The 25,682-nt window shown below is 40.9% G+C and overlaps 1 protein-coding gene across 3 annotated transcripts in view; it reads right to left on the reverse strand.

The window, feature by feature from the left end:
* Window positions 1–25,682, reverse strand: part of ZNF827 (zinc finger protein 827) — a 178,355-nt gene that overhangs the window by 21,437 nt on the left and 131,236 nt on the right. For all 3 annotated transcript variants that reach the window (XM_059922572.1, XM_059922571.1, XM_059922573.1), the window contains exon 9: window positions 879–1,016. In XM_059922572.1, the coding sequence (XP_059778555.1) occupies window positions 879–1,016 (138 nt within the window). The remainder of the gene's footprint in view (window positions 1–878; window positions 1,017–25,682) is intronic.

The raw sequence follows: 25,682 nt of genomic DNA on the forward strand, positions 1-25,682 counted from the left end.
TTTCCATCTTGCTTTTTGTTTGCTATTGATTTTACCTCACTTCTTATTGTCCTTGCTTATTATTGCTGCATTGATTAAGTTACTATTTTTTTTTTTTTTTAAATAATTTCTGAAGTTATTTTTATTTATTTATTTATTTATTTATGGCTGTGTTGGGTCTTCGTTTCTCTGTGAGGGCTTTCTCTAGTTGCGGCGAGCGGGGGCCACTCTTCATCGCGGTGCGCGGGCCTCTCACTGTCGCCGCCTCTCTTGTTGGCAGCACAGGCTCCAGACGCGCAGGCTCAGTAATTGTGGCTCACGGGCCTAGTTGCTCCGCGGCATGTGGGATCTTCCCAGACCAGGGCTCGAACCCGCGTCCCCTGCATTGGCAGGCAGATTCTCAACCACTGCGCCACCAGGGAAGCCCTAAGTTACTATTTATTCGGGTTTCCGCTTCCCAACACTCAGAATCAACCATATTTCTCCATTATTATATGTAAATAAAGACAGAGACTGTTTCTCCACCAAGGTGCTCTTTTCCCCTCTGCTTCCACCTACCGCAATGAGATGAATCCAATAAGATGGGGTGCAGCCCCATGCCCTGCACCCTCAAGGTGACAGCAATAAACTCCTTAGAGTTGAGAAATTTTACCTGAACACACCTAAAAATGTGTATCTTTTCTCATCAATCCTCCTTGAACTCAATGGATCCTTTCAATACAAATAAAAAACCCTTTCCAGAGCCTTATTTGAACATGTCAGGTAAAATGGCTTGAAAAGGTTCAGATAAAAACATTTCTACCACTTCCTGGTTTAATTCTCTTAGAGACACAGCTTCCTGATCATGGAGAAGCTGGTGGTCCAGGGAGAGAAGGCCCGGCAGGGAGATCCTGACTCACCTGTGTGCAGAGACAGATGTCGGGACAATGTCTGCTGTCGGCCAAATACTTTCCCACACACGTCACAGGGAAAAAGCTGGTCGTTGAATTTCCAAGAGGGCAACCCATTTCCTGCCTCCAGGACTATCTTTTCTGTTTCTGGGCCAAAAGAACAAAGCAGCATGAGGAATAAACAAGGCAACGTGAACACATTTCAGTTTAGTCAACATTCAGGACTTAAGCAAAGACTTCCTTCTGAAGAATGTGGCTGGTAAACTGCAAGTACTGATAAGTCCAAGTAACCTCTGGTCTTCATGCTCAGCTCCTGTCTCTAAGAAGGCCATTCTTGAAAGCTGTGGTGGCACATGGATTCCAATTTTAGTCAAGTCTCCCGTGGTTTCTCTCCTTCCTCACTAAAGGTTAGTGGACCTAACCCTCCAGCAGGTTGACAGCTTGATTTAGCACTGTGCTCGGTATACAGTTGGCACTCCATAAATAGGTGCTGAATGAGTGAATGGTTGAGTTGCATGTTAAAATTCCAGAAATGCAGACCCTCGCCACCAGACAGTAAATCAAGAAGGCCGAAGCTCAGATTCTGATGTAAAAATAGATGGTTCCATCTCTTGAAAAGAAATACACTTTCACTGCCCTTTATGAAAACAGGCTTTGCCCTATATTCTGGGTTGTGCAGAATCCTTAATGAGCAACTTAATGTTACACAGACTCAGGGATGACAACTGCGTACTCCTGGCTATGGTCTGAATGTGTGTATCCCCCCTGACTTCATATATCGAGACCCTAGTGCTCAAGGCTGTGGTTTTTAGAGGTCGGGTCTCTGCGAGGTGCTTAGGTCATGAGGGTGGATCCTCATGAGTGGAATTAGTGCCCTTAAAAAAGAGGCCTCATGGGGCTCCCTAGCCCCTTTGCCACGTGAGGACACAGCAAGATGTAGGCAGTTTGTGTCCTGGAAGAGGGCCCTCACCCGACCATGCTGGCACCCTGATCTAGGGCTTCCAGCCTCTAGAACTGTGGGCAATACATTTTTGTTGTTTACAGGCTACCCAGTCTGTGGTATTTTGTTACAGCAGCCTGAACGGACTCAGACACTACTCCCCATAAAACTCCCTAATGCAAGAGTACACAACCAGAATTTCCCCAAAAGTCTCATCATATTAGGGAAAATGACGAGAACCACAAGGTCTTCTGTACCTAATTCGCAGCCATGAATGACCTAAGTGGGCGTTAATACCTTCTCCTGTCATCTTAAAAAGTTTTTATTTTCTTGTCATTATTCATTGAGTTACCTTTAATTTTCTCATCCGTATTTCTTCTCACTGAACTGTAATGGAGTCTACAAACATTCCTTCTACAGTAAGGTAAGGAGAGAGATGACAGAGTACCAAAAAGAGGGAAGGGGACACTTCCACGAGGACACTTGTCTGGACCACTAATAGGGCTTTTGGCCTCAACCCTGAAGAGCAAGACAAATAATTTACTGAGTCAATATCTTGTCCTTTACTTCAGTTAATTATTGTGAATGTTCCTACAGCACGGTAGTGCTTTATAGAACCGGATACCACATGGAAAGAACTTTTCATAAAAACCAAGTAGATGAAAACATTCAGACCACTGGGCAGAGACAGCATCAGAACAAAGAACTTGATTTCACACAATTTGGTTAAAACTGCTTCCCATTTACAAATACAGGCTTCCACCTGGATCTGGGTGAGTCAACTGGATCAATTTTCATTTGAATTCAGACTTGCCAGATAGTGTGATCTCAGGAAAGAAGTAAATACGAATGTGTGTTTGGAATGGGGCGGGGGATTGATGGTGAAATTGCAAAAATGTTTGCTGTGAGGCACCTGCCAGCCATCCTAACACTGATAAGGCACATTTATTGATTTACCTGTGTTTGTTAAATGTAGCTTTTTGGGCCTCAGAGAGAAGAGCTAGTCTTCTTATTAGAGTAGGAATGTGTGACTACGAGCCTCTTCAGGGGAAGGGGCGGAATTTTGGGGGAAGGAAGGTGAAAAGGGAGGTACAGGGCTCTGAGATGTGTGGACAGGAACCCCTCTCAGACGACCGCCCTTGAGTCCAAGCCATGGGCATTTCCACCGCATGGCGCAAGAGGGTATTTTAGCAGCTCCTTTGAAGTGTGTAATCAAAACAGTGCTTCAAAGGAGGATGATAGTAATAATCATAAGGAGAGATCAAGAGGGTACAGGGTCTTCCAATACATTCACCACAAGAATGAACTAATTGGGTCACAGACTGAACAAGTAGTTGCAATTAAAAAGAAAGACGTCTCTTAATAATATTAGTCACACGTTGAGACGTTGAAGCATCATGAAAAGTCCAATTCCCTCCACTGGCTTAGAAAATGGTTAGAACCATGAAGGCTGTGCTGCGGACCAGCAGAAGGCCCACCTGCAGCCGTGGAGGCAGGAGAGGCACCACGGGGGCCTCTTGGTCAGCCACACCCCTGGGACCTGGACCCCAAGCCCTGTCCAAGGACCAGCTCCTTGCCCCGCTTGCTGTCTGCACTTGCTACGGCCGCCCGTTGTCATTTCACACGCAGGAGCAAGGCAACCTGGCCGTAGGAGCCTCTTCCCAGAACACGACCTTGAAATCACAGCGGGGTGAGGCTGCAGGTGGAGGTGCAGGGGCGAGAGGGGAATTATCACTTTGCCTAAACAAGTACTAAAGTAAAAGGCCTGCTCTCCTTTTCCCGGAGCTGAAATGGATCTCAGCAGATGCTACGTCCTCCCACATTTCCTGGAGATGGTGTCAGCCACATGCCATGGGAGAAAAACACAGAATTTTTTGATTCTTCCTGTCTCTGTGTATGTACCACCAAAAGCTGTCCATCTGGTTCCAGAGTGATATCTGAATGTGATGGACAGCCAGCAAGGCCAGGCTTTAGAACGACCACAGCCTGCCTTCTGGAAGCCGGACTGGCCCCATCACCGTGGAGAGCTGCCAGCTGGGACACCGGCTCTCCAGGAAGCATTCTGGAAGACAGCAGCGCACTCTGTCTGCAGCTCTTGCGGATCGAAAGTTGCCAGAAACATTGAAAACTATTTAAATTGTGAACCTATTGATAAATGTTTATAAAAGCGGATGCGTAGGCCTGTACTGATCTCTATGCGTTTGCAATACAGACAAACCCTACATTAAGCAGATCACTGCACGGACAGTGGCGAGTGTCCCCAGGGTGTGCGTCTTAAAGCTCAATTCACAGTCACAGGTACTGTGCTCCATCGCCTTCTCGGAGGAACCGAACGAATTGGCCTGGTTACCTCTGCGGTCACATGCTACAGGTTTAACAAAACGATATCACGATTTGATTTGTGTGTGTGTGGACACTGTGAAAGCTAAATTTGCCATATTTTAATGTAAAGTTTTCCTGTTCTTTGACTTTTGATAAACTTCGGAAACCAAAAAAAAAAAAAAAAAAAAAAAACCACAAAGACCTCAAAGATCTTTCTGGAATCCCACTGCCTTAACTGAGTCATCATCACTCACCAGGATTGTTGCAAAAGCCTCCTCAAGAGCCTCATGGGTACCATTCCAACAGGCCCTCTCTCCATTCCAACAGCCCCTCCTCACGGGTTCCAGAATGATCTCTCTGAGGCCCAGATCAGGTTATGTCTCGTCCTGTGTTCCAATGGCTTCCCCAGGCCAAACTCCTGCGCATGGATCCTGAGGTCCTTCATACTCTGGCTCCAACCATCTCCCCCCTTCAGCTCCCCACTTCACCTCCCACCATCCAAGGGCTCCGCGGAGTGAGCGACTTGCCTTTTCGGGAACAAGCTAGTGCCTTTGGAGACATCAGTGCTTTTGAACCAACTATGCCCCCCCCCCCCCACAGCAGCTACTCCCCACCTTGGCACCTCTTTCTGCACACAAACTCCAGCTCATTTTCAAGCGCTATCTCAGACTGCATCTCCTTGGTAAAGCCTTCTCCAGTCCCCCAGGTAATGAGTCATTTCCCCTTCTCTGTCCCAAAGCACTTTTATGAATACTCTATTGCGCCACTTTACCTGATATATTATTTGTTTACATATCTTCTATATTATATGCATCTTTTTAATACAGAGTACCCAGCAAGTCCAACATGCAGCGGTGCTCAGTAACTATGTTCGCTGGCCTCCTCTCCCTGTTCGAAGGTGAGTCACCGAAGGAGGGGGTTCTGAAGGATTTATCTGTGCATCCTCGGCATGGGCACAGTGCCTGATACATAGCAGGAGGCTAGTAGATAGTTGTTGAAGAAATGAATGACTGAATGAAAGGATCCAAGTGAGGCAGGGAATAAACATTATTCTTATTTTATAGTGGGAAAGACTGAGCCCTGGAAATACCATTAGTTAAGGCTAATGGCCAATTCAGGGTGAAAAATAAGGCTACTTGCCTTCTGAATGGTGTCTTAACTCAACCCAAGAACCGTGATTGAATGATTTTATTAGTGGAAATGTTTGCAGTCCTGAGCCATATCCCCAAAGGTCCTCTGTCCTTACTTCTTCCCAATAACAAGCCACAGGACTATTCTCGTCAAGACAAATTCTCTGGCAGATGCTGTTTTTTGGTTAACCCAATAGTTATTCTCAACTTCCCTTCTCCCCTGTCTATTCCCACTTTACAGGCAGCTGGGGTGGTCATGTGCTAAAATTCTGGCCAATGAGAAGGCTTTTACTTTCCTGACAAAGAGAAAGGTAGGCTTGGTGTTGGCCCTCTTCTTTCTTTTTCTTGCCTTGATCACAGAGGAAATGCCTGAGATTATGGAAGCCATTTTGTGCATATGAGACCTGAGGATGAAAATCAACCTGCCAAGGATGGAGGAAGGGAAAGATGGGAAAAGTCTGGGTCCTTGATGGCATCTTCCAGTAGCTGAAAAAATGGCAGAAACTACCGCTCTGGACTTCTTATATGAGGAAAATAAACCTCTGTTTGTTTCAGCCACTGTTAGTTGGGTTTTCTCTAACTTATGACGTTCTTAACTGAAACCCCTCCTATGGTTACTCTTGGTCTTGGGCCTTTGGAAGTTAGGTCTGGCCTTTGACAAGCTTTATTTCAAAACTCCTGCATCCTGTGAAGAACTCTCCATGTTCACTGTCAACAGCAATAAGTTTACAGCCATCTGAGCCCATTTCCATCTTAATTGTCTTCTTTTGTTCTGCTCAAAAAACTTTTTAAAAGTTTCTCTTAAATTATTAAGGAATATGTTTTTTAAAAACTTTTTATTGAAGCATAACACATCACAGAAAAATTCACATAACACTAACTGCTTTTCAATCAGTCCAAAGTCACGAAAAATTTTGGAATATAGGTATTATTTTTCAAAATTTGCTCTTCTTCATCTTTATTCCCATATCCTTTAATATTTGTTTCATTATCTTAAAAAGATGTAAATGATTTTCTTCATTTCTTTTATAGCAAAATACTTATTTAATGATGATATATTTTTTATACAGTGTCTCAGAGGATTCTCTCTCCTACAAAGCATGTTATTTCCCTTTATCCTCTTATACTCTGATTCCTGAGATATCCATAAATTGTTCCCATAAATTCCTGGCTACTTGGTACTATTTCATTAGATGTTTTTCTCTCTACTTTTCACTCACGGTCTTTGCTTTGACTGCCATTTGTGTCTTTGCCTCTTCCTTAAATACATTTTTGTTTTAAATGAAGTAAATAGGTGTGCAGGAGCAAGCACTTTTATCCCCTACAGTATAGTTGGGAATACGGGAACAGGGCATTTGGAGAGTCACCTCATCTTAGTGGTCCCAATGCAAGGCTCTTAGCTCCTCCCCTTTATGGTGAACTGAGGCCCCTCATTCATAATGGTGAGGCCCAATAGCCAAGAGACAGGATGCCAAACTCCTCCTCTTGTGACCTAGTCATCCAAGGGGAAAGGTCTCTTCATGCACAGATCCTGGGAAGATGAAGCCCATCCATCAAGTATTTCTCCAAAAACTTCCATGAAAGAAACCCATCTGGTACATTTGCGGAGGGAGCTCCATCAAACTCTACGTGACAGAACACTGGATCCAGTAGAGGACTCAGCTTTTTTTGAATCCAACTCCTTCATTTCCATAAGGATGAAACCAAGGCATAAAATTCCAGGACCTCTTCCACCTCAGTGCACCCCACAACCTGTACAGGGTTGAATAATAGAATCAAGGTTTCCAGAGTCACTAAGGCTCCCTCCTTCCCCAAACCTTAGATCAGGGAGGAACCTGAAGGATCGTCTTGTTCAATGTTCTCTTCCTACATATAAGGAAACCGAGACCCAGAGGACTGAATTGATTGCCCAGGTAACCTGGCTAGTGACGCTGGGAGAGGAGACAGCAGACCATGGGTCTCACTGAAGCTCCTCCAAGCCATATGGAATCACTGCCAAAGGTGACCACAAACAAGGAAGGGACTTTTCTTTCTTCTCTTGTGTTTTGGCCCTGAGTTTAATTTCTTGGTTACAAGTGGACATGTGTAGATTTAGCAACAGTTCACAGACACTAGGATTTCTTTCTGTCTCTCTTCTTGAAGGTGTCAGCCTAGAGTATTTCCAGCCACAGAGAAATTAGAAACTGTAATATGTCATGAAGTAGAATAAAGAAGGAACAAGAGGAAGATCAAATGGGAAAATCCTAAAAGCCAAGCCCCTCTGAGGTAAACTAGTTATTACTACAGAAAGTTCCCTTGGGCCTTTCATTGACATTTGGGGAACATTTTTGTTAAACAAACAAACAAACAAAACCCCTCAAAGAACAAGAGGGGCAAAGGAAAGGACTTTAATTTGCTTCTTCCAGTTTTAACATCTTTTAGCTCCCTGACTGGTGTATCATCTGACTTTGTCGCTGTGTTTTGCTGTGTGAGAAGATCCCTGTATCTCCTGCCAAAATAATCCTCTCAAAGAATCATCTCTCAACCTGACTTTGGCAAGAGAAATGTGGAGAGAGAAGGCTTTATTTGGTTAAAGCCATAAGCAAAAGATTGGCCAAAATGTGACCTCAACACATAAATAACTGTCCAGATTGACTAAATCTGCATCAGCTGCTCAATGAGGAAGAGGCTGTGGGGCCACATGGGTTTTCCATTATGACAGATGGTATTTTGAGTCTTTCTTTCTTTCATCATCAAGCCTGGAGAGTTTCGAGGCATATCGCAAATGAACTTCTGAAACCCTCAGCATTTAGAGTCAGTACTCTTCTATAGGGTTAAAACCTATCCAATCATTTCCAGGCAGGGCATGTGATTTTTCTGGTTAGTCCTTTCCCTGCTGGCTCTGTCCTTTGGTTTCAGGGGCTTAAGACAAGCTGCCGCCCTCTGAGGGCTGCTTGTGAATTAAGGAGTCAGCTGTGGTTTAGGACCCTTTGTGGGTTAATATCTTTGCTCTAGTGTTTGTGGTTCTATATCCTTTACAAATTCCTTTTCTTTTTAAGGGTCACTTCAACTTAGGGTAATATGGCAGGTCCTAACACAACTATTAGGTTCCCTATGACCACCTCTCTGCAGGTCTTAGTGCAACCAAATTCCCCTTTAAAGACCATTCCAAACACGCTCCCAAAATATGGGATTTTCTGCTGGTCAAGATGTCAGATCAAGGAACAGCTAAGATAGCAGAATTTAGCAAGAGTCAATCTGTGCTCAATTAAAAATAGTGGGTGAAGATTTTTAGTCATAAAAGAGTTCACAGCCTTGATCTTTTTTGGCCTCATTTCAAACTTTAATGCTTAACAAACTTAAGCATTAAAGTCCATGCATAGGTCCAAGAAGTATTTCTCCAAGAATTTTCATGAAATAAATCCATCTGGTAGAATTTGGGAGGGAACTCTATTAAACTCTACTTGACAGAACATTGGATCCAGGAGAGGACTCATCTTTCTTTAACCCTAACTGCTTCCCTTCCATGAAGATGAAACCAAGGCATAAAGTTCGAGGACCTCTCTCACCGCAATGCACCCCACAACTTAAAACTTACACAGGGTTGAGTAACAGAATCAAGGTCTCCAGAGTAACTACATCTCCATCCGGCCCCAAATCTCACTTCAGGGAGGAACCTTAACAATTATCTTGTTCAATGTTCTCTTCTTATTCAATACATATAAGGAAACCAAGGTCCAGAGAATGGAAGTAACTGCCCCACAGTCTCACTCAAGCTCCTCTCAACCATAAGACTTATGCCAACATCTACAACCAACATGGGTTTGTGGAATTGGTTATTAGCAAACATCCTGGGATCAACTTAGAAAAGTCTTATGGCATTTTTTGCATAATTCTGGGCAAGAATTAGCCTCAATGAATCCTTACTAACGGACTTTTAATTTGGTAAAGAACCATAAGTGTTTTCTACACCTGCTTTTTTTCATTTAAAATCAATAGAAGAAAACAGAACCTGGATTCCTCTGGTAATGGAAAATGGCTAGGACTTGGTACCCCTAATTCCAGTGAGGCTGATCACATGAGCATCTTAGGGAACTTCTCTAAGCATCCAAACAGAGAGAGTCACTGGCAGAATTTAGCCAATAGATGTCTGTCATCTCTGTATAACTTCAACTTAACAAGAAATCCATTGGGAATTTGGATGTTGCTTCTATATTTTCCCTCTACTTGTATTTCCAAGATCAGTGGACCTTCAATAAATGCTTACTGAATAAATGAGACAGTCACATCACCAAGATCATGACTGGTGAACTAAATGGCAACCAAATTTTACATTGCAACAGGGAAGCAAACTGACAATACTGATTCAGGAGTGACACCTACGAGGCTTTGGTTATTATCTTGCCACTTACATAGACCAGTAACCACTTCTCTTCTTAATGATGATGGTAAGATTTAAAGTCTTAGCAAATGCCCTCAGAATGTCCCAATGTTGAGAACATTTATAACTCTTTGTTAGAAAATCATTAGGCCTGGGAGCTGTGTCATTCTTATGTCTTTGTGGCAGACACTGCTGATTACTTACTCAATATCCAACAGAGCGACAACTTTTTTCTTTAGGGTAGCACTGTGCCTTGTTAAAAATCATGCACTTCCCTTCCCAACTTCCACTGCTGTTAGGGCCTTGCCTTGAAACATAGTTCTGGCCAATGAGATTCACCCCATTTGGGCAGCATATCTCCATTATGCAAAACAATATCAGAGTTTCTTAAAAGTATATTAAGGATTTAAGTTTAATTAGGTCCCATTTGTTTATTTTTGTTTTAATTTTCATTATTCTAGGAGGTGGGTCAAAAAAGATGTTGCTGTGATTTATGTCAAAGAGTGCTCAGCCTATGTTTTCCTCTAAGAGTTTTATAGTGTCTGGTCTTACATTTAGGTCTTTAATCCATTTTGAATTTATTTTTGTGTATGGTGTTAGGGAGTGTTCTAATTTCATTCTTTTACATGTAGCTGTCCAGTTTTCCCCAGCGCCACTTATTGAAGAGGCTGTCTTTGCTCCATTGTATATTCTGGCCTCCTTTGTCATACATTAGGTGACCATAGGTGTGTGGGTTTATCTCTGGGCTTTCTATCCTGTTCCACTGATCTATATTTATGTTTTTGTGCCAGTACCATACTGTCTGGATTACTGTAGCTTTGTAGTATAGTCTGAAGTCAGGGAGGCCTGATTCCTCCAGCTCCTTTTTTTTTTTCTTTCTCAAGATTGCTTTTGCTATTCGAAGTCTTTTGTGTTTCCATACAAACTGTAAAATTTTTTGTTCTAGTTCTGTGAAAAATGCCACTGGTAATTTGATACAGATTGCACTGAATCTGTAGACTGCTTTGGGTAGTATAGTCATTTTCACAATATTGATTCTTCCAATCCAAGTACATAGTATATCTCTCCACCTGTCTGTGTCATCTTTGATTTCTTTCATCAGTACCTTATAGTCTTCTGCATACAGGTCTTATGTCTCCTTAGGTAGGTTTATTCCTAGGTATTTTATTCTTTTTGTTGCAATGGTAAATGGGATTGTTTCCTTAATTTCTCTTTCTGATCTTTCATTGTTAGTTTATAGGAATGCAAGAGATTTCTGTGTATTAATTTTGTATCCTGCAAGTTTACCAAATTCATAAATTAGCTCTAGTAGTTTTCTGGTGGCATCTTTAGGATTTTCTATGTATAGCATCATGTCATCTGCAAACAGTGACAGTTTTACTTCTTCTTTGCCAATTTGGATTCCATTTAGACAACCCTCAGAATGGGAGAAAATATTTGCAAACGAAGCAACTGACAAAGGATTAATCTCCAAAATATATAAGCAGCTCATACAGCTCAATATCAAAACAACAAACAATCCAATCAAAAAATGGGCAGAAGACCTAAATAGACATTTCTCCAAAGAAGACATACAGATGGCCAACAAACACATGAAAAGATGCTCAACCTCACTAATTATTAAAGAAATGCAAATCAAAACTACAGTGAGGTACCACCTCACACCAGTCAGGACGGCCATCATCAAAAAATCTACAAACAATAAATGCTGGAGAGGGTGTGGAGAAAAGGGAACCCTCTTGCACTGTTGGTGGTAATGTAAATTGATACAGCCACTATGGAGAACAGTATGGAGGTTCCTTAAAAAACTAAACATAGAACTACCATATGACCCAGCAATCCCACTACTGGTCATATACCCTGAGAAAACCATAATTCAAAAAAACACATGCACCCCAATGTTCATTGCAGCACTATTTACAATAGCCAGGACATGGAAGCAACCTAAATGTCCATCAACAGAGGAACCGATAAAGAAGATGTGGTACATATATACAATGGAATATTACTCAACCATAAAAAGGAATGAAATTGTGTCATTTGTAGAGACATGGATGGACCTAGGGAGTGTCATACAGACTGAACTAAGTCAGAAAGAGAAAAGCAAGTATCGTATAATAACGTATATATGTGGAATCTAGAAAAATGGTATAGATGATTTTATTTGCAAAGCAGAAATAGAGACAAAGATATAGAGGACAAATGTATGGATACCAAGGGGGAAAGGGCTGGGGAGGGAGGAATTGGGTGACTGGGATTGACACATATACATTATTGATACTATATATAAAATAGACAACTGATGGGAACATACTGTATAGCACAGGGAACTCTACCTAATGCACTGTGGTAACCTAAATGGGAGGGACGTTCAGAAGGGAGGGGATATCTGTATATGCATGGCTGATTCATTTTGTTGTGCAGTGGAGGCTAACACAACATTGTAAAGCAACCATACTCCAATAAAAATTAATTTAAAAAAGTATATTAAGGAGATAATGCATAATTAAAACCATATGCTACAGATACAGAGGATTTACCATTGTGCCAGGCACTCTATTATGCATGTACACATATTGTATTGAAACGTATAACGGCACTGTGGTTAGGTACTATTGTTACCATTCCCATTTTACAAGAAAAGATGTATCAGGCTCAGGGAGGCTGAACAATGAATTCAAGGTCATGCAACTGGTAAGTGACAGTCTATCCCAAACCCAAGTCTGACTTCAAAGCCCAAACCCTTAACCATTCGTTACATGATACTACTGTACAAGATTAAAGAAGAAAATCCAAGGGTTCTGATTTATCTCACCAAAGACAAATTTATCTGCTACAATCTCGATTTGTTCCAATTTAAATTTTCCTATATTCACCAGCCATGAAGAAGAAGCATCCGTGATTGCATAAATTTAAAGGAGGCTTTACTAGGGCAACCCAAATTCTTACCCCAGGACCTAGATGGAGAGAGAATGGTGGAATTCGGAGCCCGCCGACTCCTTTCTCTTGCCTGATTCCTCTCGGGTCTCCTCCCAGGTCTTTACTGCTGATGGGTTGCTGGATATCAAAAATCTGAGCACCAATTATGTAAATTTTAATTAAATCCTTTCAGGTCAGCTTTCATTGGTCCCAGAATAAGCCCCTCTAATGACTTTTCTTTCAACTTTTCCCAGCGAAGTAAAAGAACAGGCATTCAAGTGTGGAGCTACCCCATGACTGTATTAGGTGATGATGAATCTTTAAATCAAAAAAATTTTCTTCTATAAATTATTATAAAGTATGGGCACATATGAAAACACCTTGAGGGAAAACACTACCACTGCTTGGGCAAATGGGAGAATTCTCTCTTTTTCCTCTTGTAAATTGCTGAATTCGGTGCTCCATATTTATTTATTGAATAGAAGAGGGAATGAATAAACTAAAAGCAAATCACCATTGTTAAAAAATTTAAACTTTATAAAATATTCTAGACTGTGAAAATTCAGACTTTCTAAACTAACTTTTAAAATACTAAAAATTTTAATGTTCATTTACTTCTAATATTATATGATGTGCTATGCACCACACCTATAGAGTATTTTAAAAATATTTAATATGTTTCTTTTTAAATTCAGGTCACAGTCATTTCCAAATATTATTCAAGTAAGCCCCTAGGGATTCTGTAGTTCCCTTCACTGCATTGGAATCCACTGGTATTCTCAATTATTCTAGTTCTCTTTTCTTATGGACAAGCCTTGATCATATCATCCATTCCTTTAAAGATTTCTAAATTTCCTTAAAGCCCTTATCAGCTCCCAGACACTGCAGTATTCTTGACTGACTACATCCAGTTTCAAATTTTCAGTCTTCTCTCTCTGCTTCCTAATCTATTGAATTCTGTATTAACAGAAAATATAACTCTTCCAGTTTGCCTTTCTCTTGACCTTGGGTTTTAGCACATTATAAAATTTGCAATAGTTGATGGTAGATTTAACATTTGAAGGCAACATTCATCACAAATATTTTTCTCCTGGACCCAGAAATACTATCTATTTGATTAAGCAGAGCTGTATGTTTTTATATGATGAAGATTTCTGCTTGTTGGTTTCTTTAATTATTTTTCCCCAGGTAGGGCACACCAACATGGGTTTGGGACATACCTTGTTAATATTTTCCTGTGAAAGTGTGTCTGAATGATTGGCAACACTGATAATTTGTTAACAACAATAATAAGTAACACAGCTGGCAAACATTTTATTTTTTAAATAAATAAAACAGGCCATCTCCACAATAATATTATTGTCAATTATTTGAATATCCATGTACTATCTTTAACGGGGGAGAAAACTGTGGATTTAGATGTAGCTGAAAGAGGAATTATACATACAACTAGTTAAGATTTACTTAGCACTTATGTTGTTCCAGGCACTGTGGCTAAATCCTTTACTTATATTATATCATTTAATCCTCAAAGCAACACATTAAGGTTGGTCTCATTGTTATCCTCATTGTACCGATGAGAAAAATCAGTGCTCGAGACGCTCAAGGAATCAGTCTGTTCTCACACAGCTGGTAAGAGGTGGAGCTGAGATCTGAACCCAAGATCCCCAGCCTGGAAGAATATGCACCCTGGCTTTCCTCATACTGCACGTAACACTTGGTGTGTCCATGGGATGCGTCACCCCTTTTTTGTGAAGGACCTTTAATCTCTGTGTCAAAGTAGAAAAAGGCTGATAGCGGATTTTGGACTGGGTCCTAAGGAGACCAAAGTTGTGTGTTTAATTTTTTTCTTTCCTAGATGGCAAGTGTCGCTACATTTTATAGTTTCAGATGAAAGTACAACCTTATCAGCTGCCTTAAACACACATGTCCCTGTTAAAGAACAGAATGTAGCTACAGCATGGAAGGTTTAATATAAGTTTAATCCTACTCCAAACACATATCCTATGGACAAGGAGTCTGAAGAATTGAACTTGAATATGAAAGTTAAGGCATTACTATTATCAATATAACTAAATGAAAACTCGAAACCACTTCTATTTAATCATTTAAAGTTAGAGCAAGAAGAGGATTTTCAGCTTACAAACCAAAAATGCAAATATCCAGTAGCCTAAGGATATGGTAAGGAACAGAAAATACTCAGTGATACAACTCCAAAGTAGCTGAGCGAGAGGAGAAATCTAAAAAAAAAAAAAGATGTTTTCCTTCCATTTCAATTTTCAAACTGAAAAGGAAATCAAATAAATTAAATACAAAAATATCAATGCAATATTTTGGTTACAAATCAAAATAGAGAAAGATCAAATAATAAATTTGGAAGTGTGGAGGCACAACCTTAGTCCATGGTGGAAATGCAATATATTTTAACTATATGTCCTGTATTACTGTAGGCTGTATGTATGTATCTTTCTCATATATTCTGACTTGGTCATCTGTTTTTTTATTCTTTAATTTTATTTTTTTTTATTTGGCCGTGCCACATGACATGTGGGATCTTAGTTCCCCGACCAGGGCTTGAACCTGCGCCCCCTGCAATGGAAGCGTGGAGTCTTTTTTTTTTAAATAAATTTATTTATTTTATTTTATTTATGGCTGTGTTGGGTCTTCGTTTCTGTGCGAGGGCTTTCTCTAGTTGCGGCAAGTGGGGGACACTCTTCATCGCGGTGCGCGGGCCTCTCACTATCGCGGACTCTCTTGTTGCGGAGCACAGGCTCCAGACGCGCAGGCTCAGCAATCGTGGCTCACGGGCCTAGTCGCTCCATGGCATGTGGGATCTTCCCAGACCAGGGCTCGAACCCGTGTCCCCTGCATTGGCAGGCAGACTCTCAACCACTGTGCCACCAGGGAAGCCCGGAAGCGTGGAGTCTTAATCACTGGACCTCCGGGGAAGTCCCTGACTTGGTCATCTTTGAAAGCATCTCTTCCTAGCGTCTCGTTTTACATAGATCTTAAATGTAATAGACAATCAATAAATATTGGTTGATTTGATTAAAATTTCACTAATTATAGGCAAAGGAGAGAAAAGCATTGATGCACGATATATGTAAATTAATGTAAACCACTTGCAAATAGATAAGGCTGAGAAGTCCTAGCCTGTCCCATGTTGCACCACTTCCTACCCCATAACAGAAAGTTACTACCTCAAACTATGATGATGGAGGTTCAACATTCTTTAGAAACTTCGCCTCAGAATAATCTTGGCCTCACCTTCTGTGAACCAGGGAGAACTGGGAGAAGGCTTCTATTACTGCTTCTAATTTATAGAGAACCTGAGGTGTGGGCCAGCTAATTGCCTGCCTAGAGTCATACAGTAAAATCCAGATTGGGAGTGAACCAGTCTTGGCTCAGTGCCCTCCTTACCTCCTCCCCCTGCCTCCCCACAGGCTGAAGTTCAGGTTCTTAATCACACTACCTACCAATGGCTTTGCATAACTAATCAGTCTTCAACCCGTACACTGTCCTATAGAACACGTACTACAGTGGAGAACAGATGTCACCATGATAATCTCATTTTCTATTTCCCAGTTTTGGCATACGCACATTTGTAACCTTCATGTTGCATGAACAAAGATTCTTGCATTTAATCTTAATATGGGAACTCACAAATGCTCCTCCTATCGGAATGCCGCCATATTCTGATTTCAACAGTGTACGAGCATATGATTTGCCTCAAGGTCCTGTCGGTGTTGTCTGAGATGAAAATGTGGTCACAGTCTAATCTCACAGGAGATAATGTCAGGTGAAACTCCTAGAGATCTACATTTCTCATTTAAAAAGCGTACACATACCCAAAACCCGTACAGGCCAATGGGAAAGCTCTTTACCTGTCAAGAGCCAATTCACAGAACTATTTCTACTGTTAAGGAAACCAGTAATATCTCCAGGAGAACAGAGCACTGAAAAACATCAAATCCCAAATACTGGTCTGGCAGGTAACCATGGGTAAAAAGCGAGTTTCCAAAGGCTTTCAAATGGAATGGCACACCTCTTTCCTCTTCCAAAGTGAAGGTTTAGCCAAAATGGCAAACTCTGATACCTACACTAAGCCTACTAACCATCCGTGCCTGACAAATGATGTCAGAATCACTGCTTATGGGGAGTGACTGCATCTGCTTCCCTCTCTGTGTTATTTATAGATAACATAACCATATTACTTAGGCACCAGGATAATCAGAAGTATGCCCTTTTAACCCAATAATTTTTGCCCTAATTGATGGAATGTGGAAGAGCTAAATCTGATTTGACTAGGTTCACGTGTGGGGGGCAATGGGAACGATTGAAAGAAGGGAAGTGGAAGCAACTGTCATTCTTCTGAAATTCCTTGCTCTATCTGCTCAGCTAGAGTAGGGTGTCTTACACCACTGACTCCTCAACTAAGGCTTCTAATTCCCCTTCAGTTTAATTTGGAGCCAGTCAGCTAACAAAGCATATACAAATATGTAAAAGAGAGTTGGTTGTTGATTCTGGGCACCCGCATATTGGGCCCACATGCTTAAATGATCATGTCTCTATGTGGAGATAAAATGGCCTGCTGAATGCAGTAATAAACTCCAGTGTGAACCACCCTTTGGGGCCTCAGTGTCTACCCTGTCAAAAGGATCCTCTATATCCAATGTCCTCTTTATCTTGTTAAATCAAGAAGGATGTAACCGTTTGATTCCACAGGGTAGAAAATCTTGCCATTTGCAACCATGCAGGGAAGAGACTCTTAACTTCATTTCCCTACTTCAATTATCAGCTTGAAAGGAGGTTCTTTATCCTTTCAAGTGGAGGGCTGTTCAAGAATAAACGTTCCAAAAATAAATATGGATACACGCAGATATACAGATACCTTTTCACTTGTCTGTGCATACAGTATCTCTGGAGGGATGCCCGTGGAACTGGTAACACTGGTTGAGTGGCAGAGAAGGGGGAAGGAGGGGGAGGAGAGGGAGGGGGCAGGATCAGGGAGTAGTGAAGTGGTGGTGGGGAGAAGGGTGGGGGGATACCTTATTTCATCACTTGCAAATCGAATTTCTAACCAACTATGAACATTTAATATCATGTCTCCGTTTACCCTCTTAGCACCTGTGCAGGAAATATGGCGGCAGCACCAATAATAAAATTTACTACTGAGAGCTAACAATGCATCAGGCGCTCTGTAAAGTACCTGAAGTAAATTATATCATTGGCTCCTCCCAACAGCCTCTGTGGTAGGTTCTGTCCCCTTTTCACAGATACTGAACCAAACCACGCATACTGGGGGTGTCCTCCCAAGTCAGAGCAAGGTCAAAAGGCAGGAACCGTGTAATGTTTTATCAAGAATTTTGGTCTCTTAGGGGCAGTGGCCCTGAGTCACACAATTCTGGGACCACATTTGCAATAATTATTAATCAATGGAATCCTTGTATAATATCTCAAAACAAAAACCAAAGGTCTTGAAGAGTCTCCCGCAAACAAACCATATCTGGCTCAAGCCACGGTGTGCTGGATACGATCTCTGTACTGGATAACAGAGACCCTAGAGAACAAAGTACAGATCTTGCTCTTAAAGGTAAACTCTTTGCCTTTAGGTAAAATTATTGTGGAAAGCTTCACATTTGACCTTTACAGACACTCCGTCTACTGCTTTGATATAATAATAGCCAGAGGATTATCTTTTTATCAAGTTACAACTGTTCACCTGGTGACTCACATGAGTCTTATGCTTCGTTCAAGTTGGCCAAGGAGAGGTTTGTGAAGTCCTTGAACTTTAAGAGATTCACAGCGGCTACCGCCGCCCCAAAATGCTGCATCACAGGAAAAGTTCTTTGTCCCCTTTTTCTCTGGAGCTTGTTCACCAGTAAGGCTATTAGCCCTCATTCTCACAAGTTCCTTCTATGCCTTTCTGTTTCCTGTATTCATTTATTTTAAAAAGAAAGAGAAAAAGAGTGGAATCCTTCTGTTTGGAGGAACCTGCACTCTAGGGCTTGCTTCCTTAAGTCCTGAATAGTTTTTTAAAGCATTATACTGTAATATGCTGAGTTTTAAGAGACCAAAACTTCTATGGCAGAAATGGAAATGATTTATTCTGGAAATCATCGTTGTATTTTATTTTTAGGGTTGGACATCATTAGCTGTTGTATATTCACATTGTTAAACCCACATGCCCTCTGAGTGCTTAAAGTTGTAGCCTTCCTAGTAAATATTTTGATACAGGTCAGTCTAAATAACTTCCATTTCAGACTTCCCTGGTGGTGCAGTGGTTAAGAATCCACCTGCCAATGCAGGGGACACGGGTTTGAGCCCTGGTCCGGGAAGATCCCACATGCCGCGGAGCAACTAAGCCCGTGCGCCACAGCTACTGAGCCTGTGCTCTAGAGCCCACGAGCCACAACTACTGAGCCCAAGCACCTAGATCCCGTGCTCTGCAACAAGAGAAGCCACCGCAATGAGAAGCCCGTGCACCGCAACGAAGGGCAGCTCCTGCTCGCTGCAACTAGAGGAAGCCCGCGCACACAACGAAGACCCAACTCAGCCAGAAAACAAACAAAAAAACTGAAAAACCTTAAAAAATAAATAACTTCCATTTCCATGTGATTGGGTGAAATTGTTTTCTTTACCATTTTCTGTTGATAAAATAATAAGAATTGCTATAATGAGTCACCATCATTCTTCCTCACTGAATTTAAGAGTAAATAGATGTAGAATCATCCATTAAATTTTATGTTGTAAGGACCAAAGGGACTTTGAGAAGAAAATCAAGACAAATGTTTGTGTACTGGAGTATGGCTGCCCCCACTAACTTTATATTCACATCAGAGTATGTTATAGCCTATAGAAAATACACCCTGCATTCCATAAACAATATACATGATTTGCATTTCTATTACTTCATATAGAGGTAAAATACTAATCTGCTTTCAAAATTTATACTAGTAAAAAGTAGGAAATGACCTAACAAAGAACATGTGTGTTTTAGGGGCCAAACTATATTATCACCTGCAGAGGATTTTCTGTAATACACACACAGATATGTATGTACATTCATCAGCTTTAAAAATGTTCTAACCTTAATTTTAGTGATCTGCTCAGAATTCAGGGATGGATATCTGCTATACGATGTTGAAATATGAAATAGTGTAGAAAGCATGATAATTACTGCCATTTGTAGATCTTCTGAATTGCAATGTTTTTGCTGTGAGTTCTTAAATTCCTTTACTGAAGAGCAAAGAATTATCTCGAGTTTAATGAAATTGATTGGATCAGAGCAGAAATCTCTGACATCTGCAGAGAAATCAACAGGTAGTTGACAAAGCAGCCAGAACATTAGTTGTCTACTCTGAATTTCTAGCTTGTCCACCAATGTGACTCTGATGTAAAGTGCTGGCAATCCACTAGTTCATGAGTTGGCTCAAGCCCACATCAATCCTGGTTGAGCTTTATTTTCATTCCAAATCAAATCCCACATTTTGATAACTTTATTGGGGATGGGAGCTACGACTCAAAATTAGGTCAAGGCAACAAATCTTTATTAGGATTTTAAAACCAAATGAAATTGACAGACATGTATGTGTTTACTAAGTTAAGGTTCAAATTGGCAGATAGGAAATCAGCTAGTCAGGCGCAGGAATCCACCACAATGATAACAATGTGTAGAACTCTTAGTAGGTCACTCTGATGGGCACTGGTCTGAGTGCCTTATGTGTATGACTTCACTAAACCTCACCCCAAGCCTATGAGTTAGGTATTATTACCACCAACAATTTACAAAGGAGGAAATCCAGGCACAAAGAGTGGAAGGAAGCTTGCTAAAATCGACTCAGCTGGCAAGTGGCGGAGCTAAGATTTGAACCGTGGCAGTTCAGCTCCTGAGCTCGTACTGCCCTACATGTGATTGAGGATTAATGTAACAGAGTGAAATAACAAGCCATTGTAGACATCATCACAGTCTGTGCCCTCTACCCTGACCAAAGGCCAACTGGAATCATTAAGCAGTCTTTGGGTTCCTTGACCTTGAATTAACCGAAGACAAGATATCTGAAGCAGAGGTTGCAAGCTGTCTTCCCACATGCATGCTTTTCTTCTTCCTTTAATAAGGGAACCCCTGAGGTTTTCCTGGGCACATGTCTGCCCAACAAAAAACTTTGTCAGTCTCCCTAACAGCTACATGTAGCCATGTGACTAAGTTCTAGACAGTGAGATGAGCAGAAGTGACGTGCACAACCTCTAAGTCATGCCCTTAAAAGGAGGGCCATGCCCTTGACTTTCTTCTTGCCTTCCTGCTGTTTAGGATGGAGCAGCCATCCTAGGTGGTGAAATGGGAGCTATATACCAAGGTTGGCAGAACAAGATAGAAGGAACCTGGCCACCCTGGGGCCACCACAGCAGCCCCAGGTTGCTCACACTCTGGCTGACATATCAGAGAGAAATAAACTTCTACCTTATTTAAGCCACTGTTACTTTGGCCTTTTTTACAGCCATCAAAACTTTATCCTAACTGATACATGTAATTTTTTTTATCGTTTAAAGTAGGCTCAGGTACTTCATAGGGAATAGGACTCCCGCTCCATAATGCATATCCTCCATTTCCTGAGATTTTAAGAATTCGCGAGCAAGGTTCTGTTCACGTTTGATGCTTGTTTCTGGCCACTGTTATAATGAAAGAAAGAGTGTCACCGTTGCCCAGTTGTCTATTACGAAACAAGTGCAAATGTTAATAGAGTTATTAAATAACAAAACCCTAGCTTAGAAACTTGAAAAATTTCCAGAAGTCTGTGTTTATACACAGTTGAAGCAATACCACTTTATTTGTATATCTGGTCTATGACTTTTAGTTTTCAACATGCCCTTTAGGTACACCTGCCAACACCTAAGGTGGGGTTTCTCAACCTCAGCACTACTGACATCTGGCCCAGATAATACTTCGTTGCTGGGCCTGTTCTGTGCATTGCAGGATATTTGCTGGCATCCCTGGCTTCTAGCCAATAGGTGCCAGTAGTACCTGCCCCCTGGTCATGGCAATTAAAAATATCACCAGACACTGCTAAATGTCTCCTGGGGGGACAAATCAACCCCAGTTGAGAACCGTAGATCTCATCCAGCCTAGGTTGCAGATTTTGAGAAAGCAGACTATGACTTTAAATTCTAGCTGGGACACAGACAGCTAGGTCCTTAATATACCTTCAATGATAGTGGCACCCTGATGATTACCAGGGGCAAGGAGCATGAGCTGATTCTTAATTTTTGAATTAAGAAGTTCACTGAGCTTTCGATAAGAAAATTCACAAGGCAGTAAAAGAAGTCATAGGCATAATTCCAATCACATTTAACTATTAGTCCAACTTCCTCTGTCCAAGGTTAAGATGGAAATATTTGCCTATGTGAAGTAAAAAAAAAAAAAAATCCTCCATGTCTGAATGGGATTCTTTTGTAGAAACTCTAATGACAGAAGAAAATTTGACCCTTTCAGAATGGAGAACATTGCCCTATTAAACTTCCAATTCCTTTAGCCTTTCTATGTTGCTGGCACCATATTTTTCAGACATTTGGGCACTGTATATGTGTAATAAGTGAGAATTATTTGCAGGTATCTTCAAATACGTAAGCTTTTTTAGCCCTACCAGTCAAGTTCTTCTACCTTGATAGCCTTCGCAATACTTCACATACATATGGATCTATTTTTTATTTTATTTTATTTTTCATTGAAGTAGAGTTGATTTACAATGTTGTATTAGTTTCAGGTGTACAGCAAAGTGATTCAGTTATACATATTTGTATCTATTCTTTTTCAGATTTTTTTCCCTTATAGGTTATTACAAAATATTGAGTATAGTTCCCTGTGCTATACAGTAGGTGACAAATAGAAACTTTTCTATGTTCCACAGAATCAGCTCATTCCAAGCAAATAATATCTTCAAAATCTCTTTCCTATTAGAGAGAGTGAGGAAGAAGTGTACTGTAAAAAGATACATCAGGCCCGTCACCTGTCCTGTGATGGGGCTTCCGGGGTGAGGTGAGGAAAAGGCTGTCACCTTACATTTCTTTCAGATCACTGCACTCATTAGGAAGATCCCCAGCACCTTTGGCATAACTAATGACTGTCAGGGCGTGGGAAGCCAATCAACTTGATGTTCATTATCATCAACAGAGCAGAAGTAATACCCCAAGGGTGGGATGAAATTTCATTGTTTTAATTGAGAGAATTCTCTCTTTGCTGATTCCTGGAGTGGGTGGAATCCAAGACATATCTTTTTCTCCCTTTCAATACACATGCTTTAAAAAGCTTAGCTGATTACTGTAATCCATTATTTCCAGCAACCGAAAAACTCCATTATTTCAACCTGAGCCTTTTACCATTCATGGGGGAGGCGGAGGAGTGGGGGAAGGCAGGAAGGGTGATCTGCTATTCATAGGAAATTATTTTTAAAAATGGGAACTAAAGGCAACATACTGCGGAGAGAGGGTCATTCAGCCCCTGCCTAACACACTGAATAAGAATCAAGGATGGACACTGTCATAGCTACTTATATGCAAGAAGGTGCAAAACCAAAGACTGGTTTCAGATACTAAGGACTCAATTCAATTAATGGCTAAATGCAGAATTCAAATTTTTTCTTCTATCCTTTTCCTCCCACTTAAGTTCACTTTGCCATTATTTTAAAATTTTGAAAAGCAATCTAGAGACATTTGTTCTTCAATGAGATTCACTCACATGCAAAACATCATTACTTTCCCGTTCCTACTGAGATACAAAGACCAATAGTACCAGACCACTCTGGGAAAGGTTTGGTTCCTCTTCTGTTTTGTTTATTTTTAGTACAGTGGGGCACAGCTTCAAAGGTCTGGTTCAGGAGTGATCCAATCATCTCAATAGGATGGGAGTTTGGATCTGCAAACTGTTTGGCACAAACCAGCCTGTTGAGTCAAGACCGAAGGAGTTGGGACTTCCCTGGTGGTCCAGTGGTTAAGAGTCAGTCTTGCAATGTAGAGGACACCGGTTCGATCCCTGGTCAGGGAACTAAGATCCCACGTGCCACGGGGCAGCTGAGCCCGTGTGCCACAACTAGAGAGAAGCCTGAGCATGGCAACAAAGAGCCCGCGTGCCTCAACTAAGACCCAAGGCAGCCAAAAAAAACAAGACCAAAGGAGGTGGCACCTAGTTGGTCCTTCTTGAGTTTGCCAGAAGGGAACTCAAAGGAGGAGAACACTCCTTATCGGTTAGCCCAGTCATGATAAAATTGCTGGGTGTGACCCACCAGCAGATCATGAAATGAACTGGGCTCAACCAGCCCTTTTTTTAAAAAAAAAAGGTGAAATAAAATAGGATAGACTAGAAAATACCAGACATGGTACATAGTGAAGACTGTGTCATTTACCTATCTTAATCGATCAACCAACCTATCTCTATATATTTTACACTGTCATTTAACACACACATATACATACATGTTTATAAACACATGAAACTTACTCTGGGTTTTTGTCCAAAAGTTTGAAGGCCACCAACTCAGTACATGTTTCCACCTATTTTGTTATGATCAAGCATTTTAAGAGCCCGAGTCTATTAAAACCAATACATAACATAGCCGCACATATCTTTTTCCTTGTGCATATTTAAAATTCTTTCTTTAAAAACCTCTTTAATCCCATCAACCTGAGCAATTGGAAAACAAAATAAAAAAGAGTCCAAGCTGGTTACCACCTTCAAGAGGGTAAGATAATCACTTCTTTGCTAGCGGTGTATTGGGATCACTCTCGTTCTTCAATTGCACAAATAATGGTAGTCCTGTTGGAATTCAGCTGTTTGCAAAAGGATTTAGAAAGCGTCATGGATCTAATCTGAGAGGAGTTGATAGCATCATCTTGAGAATGTCAACCTCACAATCTGACCTATGAGACTTCTCTGTCCTCCTTCCGAGTAGAGAGAAGTTTTTCCAGTTGATCAAAGGAATCCTTATGAATCAGTGTATATGACTCCCCAAGACTCCAAGACTGTAATAGAGACAGCAATATCATTTAGCTTAAGCCAGTAATGATTTCCCAAAGGTCGAACTGCAGGTTTACCGCAGCTCCCCAGTAAAATGAAAATGACTTAAATGTATTCAGTGTGCTAAGCACACAGGAACATCCTGGTTGGGTTATCGATGCACACACACAAAAAATCCAGTTTCTCAAAATGGATGCAGTTTTTCTCAAATTCATTTCCCTTTGTTATTACTTGTTCTAACATATGGTGTGCTACCCTGAAAAGGGGCCGCCATCGCTAGGGAACAATGAGTCAATTAAGAACTTGCTAACTATGAAATCTCTTAAGTGGACGTTTCTATTTAAAATAGCAAAGCCCTTAAGTCAGATGGAGAAAGACAAATACGGTATGATATCACTTATATGTAGAATCTAAAGAATACAACAAACAGTGACTATAACAAAAAAGAAGCAGACTCACAGACATAGAGAACAAACTAGTGGTTGCCAGTGTGGGTGTGGAGGGGCAACATAGGAGTGGAAATTAAGAGGTACAAACTACTAAGTATAAAATAAGCTATAAGGATGTACTGTACAACATGGGGAATATAGCCAATATTTTATGATAACTATAAATGGAGTATAACCTTTAAAGATTGTGGATGACTGTATTGTACACCTGTAACTTATATAATATTGTACAGCAACTATACTTCAATAAAAAAACAATGTTTTAAAAAAGTAAAATAGCAAAGCCCTTTTAGAGATTTTGGCCAGTTTCTTCCCACATGCCAAAAGAAAATGAACACACACACATTCATGAGTGTAAACAGATGTAAATGGACCGCTTGTAAAGGTTTCTCTTGTCTCCACCCTCAACCCTTCCCCCAGTGAATTTTGAAGCCTGCATCACCCTGGAGGAAACTGTAATTCAGTCTCACTCTCCAGCTCAATATTAAGTAGTCAACCTCACAGCTTGCCAGCAAGAAGTGGACTGCTTTTTTATCACTGAATCTTATTACCTCATTCCCTATCTCAGCAAACTGCCTCTGAACGACTTGGCTGAAAAATTGTATGGTAACAGGTCTAGTCTAGAGAATCATCTACTCTATTCTGGTGGTTGGAAAGCACTTAAAACAAAAATTTAGCCAAACAAT

The sequence above is a fragment of the Balaenoptera ricei genome, chromosome 5 (assembly GCF_028023285.1).
Source record: "Balaenoptera ricei isolate mBalRic1 chromosome 5, mBalRic1.hap2, whole genome shotgun sequence".
In the NCBI taxonomy this organism is placed as follows: Eukaryota; Metazoa; Chordata; class Mammalia; order Artiodactyla; family Balaenopteridae; genus Balaenoptera; species Balaenoptera ricei.